This window comes from Crinia signifera, chromosome 2 (genome assembly GCF_055691185.1).
Source record: "Crinia signifera chromosome 2, ASM5569118v1, whole genome shotgun sequence".
Classification (NCBI taxonomy): Eukaryota; Metazoa; Chordata; class Amphibia; order Anura; family Myobatrachidae; genus Crinia; species Crinia signifera.
In genome coordinates, this window is record NC_139218.1 from 116,643,939 (window position 1) to 116,649,939 (window position 6,001).

General features: G+C 39.5%; 1 protein-coding gene across 1 annotated transcript; it reads right to left on the reverse strand.

The window, feature by feature from the left end:
• Window positions 1–2,912: 2,912 nt before the first annotated feature.
• Window positions 2,913–4,763, reverse strand: LOC146058432 (general transcription factor II-I repeat domain-containing protein 2A-like). Its single transcript, XM_083170712.1, has one exon. The coding sequence runs from the start codon at window positions 4,761–4,763 to the stop codon at window positions 2,913–2,915; it is 1,851 nt and encodes a 616-aa protein (XP_083026838.1).
• Window positions 4,764–6,001: the final 1,238 nt, after the last annotated feature.

Below are 6,001 nucleotides of genomic sequence, written 5' to 3' on the forward strand. Positions count from 1 at the left end.
TTTCTGACTGGTTATTAATTGTCAGTTCAGTTGAAATGCACATTATGGTAGGAGGACCAAAAGAATGAATTGTTTCAGTGTGGGATTGTATGGAATTTATATATTTTGTCGTTCTACACCATCTGCCTTACACTGTCTCATGAGAAACTGCCATCATGGATTGACTAGTCCAAGAATATTGGGTTACACAAATAAGGCAGTCTTCATTTTCAAGTATTGAGCAATGTCTGACTGATGTGCAAATGTTTGGGACAGTATTTTACTCTACAACATAAACGACAGTGTGTTTTGCTTGTATATCTGTACATGTGAAATGGGTTTCAGGTTTTCTTTGACTGGATTACCTGTACATAACAATTCTAAATATTTTAAGTGGCTTAAATAAGGCCAGAAGTAAATAAACATCAATTAGCGCAAAATAAAATGGAGCCCTCTTAATTCTGCGACTGGAAATGTCAGTATTGAGGCCTTGGGCCTAATTCAGACTTATTAGCAAGGGCTGCAATTTATGCAGATGATAAAAAAAAACGTGGGACAGATGTAACCTGTACAGAGAGAGTTAAGGCCCCCACACTAGAACATTTTTTTTGGTCCGATTTCCGACTGATTGTCCAATAGTTCAGCCGATTTTCCCCCCCAAAAAATTTTAAACAATAATTGCCCGATTATTGCTGATTATCGGTAAAAAATTTGTCCGATATGTCGGACGATCGATCGGAAATCGTACAATCGACCAAAAAATCGTTCTAGTGTGTGGGGGCCTTTAGATTTGGGTGAGGGGTGGTAACCTTAATTGTAGTGTAAGAATAAAGCAGCCAGTATATATCTATATAATATTACACAAAAGTGACATTCGATGGGTTAACAAATTCTCACACACACACACACACACACCTCCCCCACCCCCCCAATGGATGGTGCCTTTTGTGGCTCTTGTGTTTAAACCAGAATTATTTAGTTATTTTAATAATTCAATATTACCGTTCTACTTTGAAATAAAATCAAAAGTGCATCATGGCTTTCATTTTCACATCTTGAAGGGTGTATCTTCTAATGACTCAAGTTATACTCAGATTCACATGTTATATGCAGAAATTAAACCTAGTTGTAATTCTTAAGGGGGACACAGTGCGGTTTTGGCTAAACAGTTTTGATTAATGATAGTCTTATATAGCCAAACTTGCCTTCACTGAACAGAATTTCTGCTAGGCGATACTGAATTAGCAGGGCTGCAGATCGGTACCTTAATCGGGAAACTGAGATTTTGGCTAATCTAGGTGATTGTGATTAGTCAAAAGCACACTGTGTACTCTCCTTTACAGACCGTCTCCTATCTAATTAAATGATCTAGAGAAAATGACTCTCAAGCTGATCTATATATATATATATATATATATATATATATATATATATATATATATATATATATATATATATATATATATATATATATATATATATATATATATATATATATATATATATATATCTATCTATCTCACAAGCAAATGTTAACCCAGCGCTACAGCCAGAGGCTTTGGAAGAATTTAGGGTAAATATGGAGTCACCCAAGTCCAATAGTATGGGATGACGCAGCAACCTTTACAAATGGAGAAACCTCCCGGATCCAAGGAGGTGGAAATTTAGACAGAGATGGATGACAAGGGGCGCTTCATGGTGCATTAAACTAATTTAATATATGAAAACCGCATAAAAGCCAGGATACTGCATATATTTGCTTGTGCCAAATTAAAAACAGTGTGGGCTGGTTACCACGTGGCATAAAACTTTTCAACAAGGCAAACTGCTTACTCAGACTGGCCAGACCATCCCGGGATCACACAGCGCATCGAAACATTTTTTGAGGTGGCTTATCTCAATGTTGGTAGATTAATCCCACAGAACGATTTTCATCCTGATCCAAAACAACGGCTTTCTGGGCTTCCTCAGGACATTTGTGGCCAACATCTATACAACTTAAATGTAATAGGGTCCAACTTTTTTGTGTAGGTTGTGTCCTGCAACTTGCACAGTAATACGTCATACTTGCCTACCTTACCCTCTTCATGAGGGAGAAAATGCTCTGTTACTGGACTTCCCTGGTAATATAGGATTACCATCACTTGTGGGGAAACACTTTTCTTATCAATTACCTAGCTCCCCACAGGTGATGCCAATCGTACATTACCAGGGAAGTCCAGGAACAGAGCATTTTCTCCCTCATGGAGAGGGTCAGGTAGGCAAGTATGTAATAGGTACAGGTATAGCGCCGGAAAAGATCTTCATGTATTGGGCTAGTATAAATATGCAGATATTTAAGCTAGATGCTAAGACCATGTGCAAAGTCAGATTTGTTTTCTTTTCGCGAGTAAACCTGCACCTTGTTATGCAAGTTTCATGACAAGGTGCGAGTTTTGGCAGAAGCGTGCACAGATCAGTGAGATCTGCCATTGCTTTTGTCAAGAGCAGTGATTCCCAACCTTGGTCCTCAAGTACCCTAAACTGTTCATGTTTTTCAGGTCACCCGGCAGGTGCACCCATTACTGTTACATTTTAAGAGGTCCACAGGTAGAGCTAATTATTTCACTGGCGATTCTGTGTGGAGACCTAGAAAACCTGAACTGTTGTGGGTACTTAAAGAACTTAAGAACCACTGGTCTACTGGGTAGAGTAATACTCCCAAGTAAGCAGAATCTCAGAAGGTGTAGTAGAGAACTTATTGTATTTGTCTATAAGAAAAAAAAAAAGAATATACAGTATAAGACAGGGGTGGCCACACTTTCGGACTTGGGGATCTACTGTAAATGTAAAAAATCTTTTGGGATCTACCATAGTAAACAATCATAATGCGATACATAAACAAACAAAACATTCATTTTAGGCTCTAATGAAAGGGTGTTTTACACATAAAATTATTGGCAATGTGAAGTTGTTGCATGAGGCTGCATGTCTTGTGTTAACTCCCTAAACGACGGTTCCAAGCTAGTTAGGCACATATGAAGGCAGTATTTTAAATGCTCATCAGTCATACGACTTCTATATCTTGATTTAATTATTTTCATTTGTGAAAAAGCAGATTCACAAAGGTAGGTTGACCCAAAAAATGCCGTCAAATGAAGAGCTACTGATCTCAAGCATGGATACAGTTCTGCACTGAGTAGTTTCCAAAAATTATTATCAGAAGCTCTTGCTTTCAAAGGGATATCAGATTGCAGTTTTAATATTTCTTCCTCTACATTTGATGTATTCAGATTGAACATAGAGGAGATATTACCAGAAATGTCAGCAATGTCAACATCAGCAAATGGAAATGACATGAAGGCTAGGATAGGTTCAAGCTGCTTAATGTCCTGAAATCGCCTCTCTAGTTCTTCCCAAAGATTTTGGATCTCAGCACAGAATGTATCATATGTGCTGCTGCTCTTGGGATTCTTGTCTATCATTTTCTCAAAACTGGGAAAATTCCTCAAAATTCCCTTTGAAAGCTGTGACTTTAAAAACTGCAATTTTGATTTAAAAGCATTTATTGAACTTATTAATTGGATAATATTTTTATCCTTGCCCTGAAGTTCAAGGTTAAATGCATTGCAGTGACTGGTTAAATCGGTTAGAAAAGCTAGCTGTAGCAACCATGATGAATCATGCAGCTGAGATGGACTTTCTCCAAGTGATTCCAAGAACTCCGTTATTTCAGGCAACAAGGACTGGAATCGTTCTAAGAACTGCCCCCGACTAAGCCATCTTACATCATTATACAACAGCAGGTCTTCATATTCAGCCTCACTTTCCTCCAGTAGAGTACGGAAAAGTCGTCTTCGTAAACTCCTTGCCCGAACTGAGTTTACGATTTTCATTGCAATGTCCATAACATCATCCATGTTTAAAACTTTAGCACACAGTGCATTCTGATGTATAACACAATGGATTCTTGTAAAATCAGGAAAATCCTCATTTTTTTTACATAGTCCAAGAAACCCATTATTCTTGCCAACCATGGCTGGGGCTCCATCTGTGGCAATGCACACTAGTTTGCTAAGAGGAAGATTATTTTCCTTGGCAAAATTCAGAAAGCCTTGGTAAATGTCTTCACCTCTAGTTTTTCCCTTCATAGGGATGAGAGTTAAAAACTCCTCCATACTACTCATATCAGGAAAAACCATTCTTATAAACACAATTAATTGTGAAGTATCCACTATATCCGTGGATTCATCAAACTGCAAGGAAAAGTAACAACAGTTACTGATGTGTTTTCTCACTTGCCTCTGTAAGTCATTGCCAATTCCCTCTACTCGTCTCACTGTAGTTTGACGAGATAGTGGCATATCTCTAATTGCTTTCAAGATGTCATCTTTATTTTTAAATGTTTCAAATAAAACACTTCCAGCACTAAGGAAAGCTTCCTTCAACATTTCACTATCCTGGAAAGGTTTCTTGTGTTTCACTAAAATATTTGTTATACGGAAAGATGCTTCAGCTGCAGCCTGGGACTGCACAATAGGTTTTGTGAATGTGAGCTGTTGCGCTCCTAAATGAGTTTTCAGGGATTTCACTTTAATCTTCCTTAGTTCACTGTTAGGCAGAAAGTCTTCATCATATTTTTGATGCAGACTTGAGTAATGTCTCTGTAAATTCCCCTTCTTCGCCAAAGCAACCTTAGCATGGCATATTAAACATATGCATTTGTCTTTAAACATTGTAAAAAAAAAATCATGTTCCCATTCTTCATGAAAATGGTACGTTTTGGGCCTTTTAGAAACACTCATGCTCAGCAAGTATGCTAAAACACAAATTAAATATAAAAATGTATTTTAGAATGAACCCAACAGGGTACACCTGTGTTTTTAGAGAAATAAAAGCCAGCAGGACCAGAACGATTTTAGAGCATCCAGATCCCTGGATTTTTTAGATAATACTAGCCAGGAGGCTCAGAGAAATTAGGACGCACCCAGATCCCTGGATGGATTTTTCAGATAACACCAGCTAACAGGCTCAGAATAATTGGGACGCACCCAGATCCCTGGATGGATTTTTCAGATAACGCAAGCTAGCAGGCTCAGAATAATTGGGACGCACCCAGATCCCTGGATGGATTTTTCAGATAACGCCAGCTAACAGGCCCAGAATACTTAGGACGCACCCAGATCCCTGGATGGATTTTTCAGATAATGCAAGCTAGCAGGCTCAGAATAATTGGGACGCACCCAGATCCCTGGATGGATTTTTCAGATAACGCCAGCTAACAGGCTCAGAATACTTAGGACGCACCCAGATCCCTGGATGGATTTTTCAGATAATGCAAGCTAGCAGGCTCAGAATAATTGGGACGCACCCAGATCCCTGGATGGATTTTTCAGATAATGCAAGCTAGCAGGCTCAGAATAATTGGGACGCACCCAGATCCCTGGATGGATTTTTCTGATAACGCCAGCTAACAGGCCCAGAATACTTAGGACGCACCCAGATCCCTGGATGGATTTTTCAGATAATGCAAGCTAGCAGGCTCAGAATAATTAGGACGCACCCAGATCCCTGGATGGATTTTTCAGATAACGCCAGCTAACAGGCCCAGAATACTTAGGACGCACCCAGATCCCTGGATGGATTTTTCAGATAATGCAAGCTAGCAGGCTCAGAATAATTAGGACGCACCCAGATCCCTGGATGGATTTTTCAGATAACGCCAGCTAACAGGCCCAGAATACTTAGGACGCACCCAGATCCCTGGATGGATTTTTCAGATAACGCAAGCTAGCAGGCAGAGAATAATTGGGACGCACCCAGATCCCTGGATGGATTTTTCAGATAACGCCAGCTAACAGGCCCAGAATACTTAGGACGCACCCAGATCCCTGGATGGATTTTTCAGATAATGCTAGTTAACAGGCCCAGAATACTTAGGACGCACCCAGATCCCTGGATGGATTTTTCAGATAACGCCAGCTAACAGGCCCAGAATACTTAGGACGCACCCAGATCCCTGGATGGATTTTTCAGATAATGC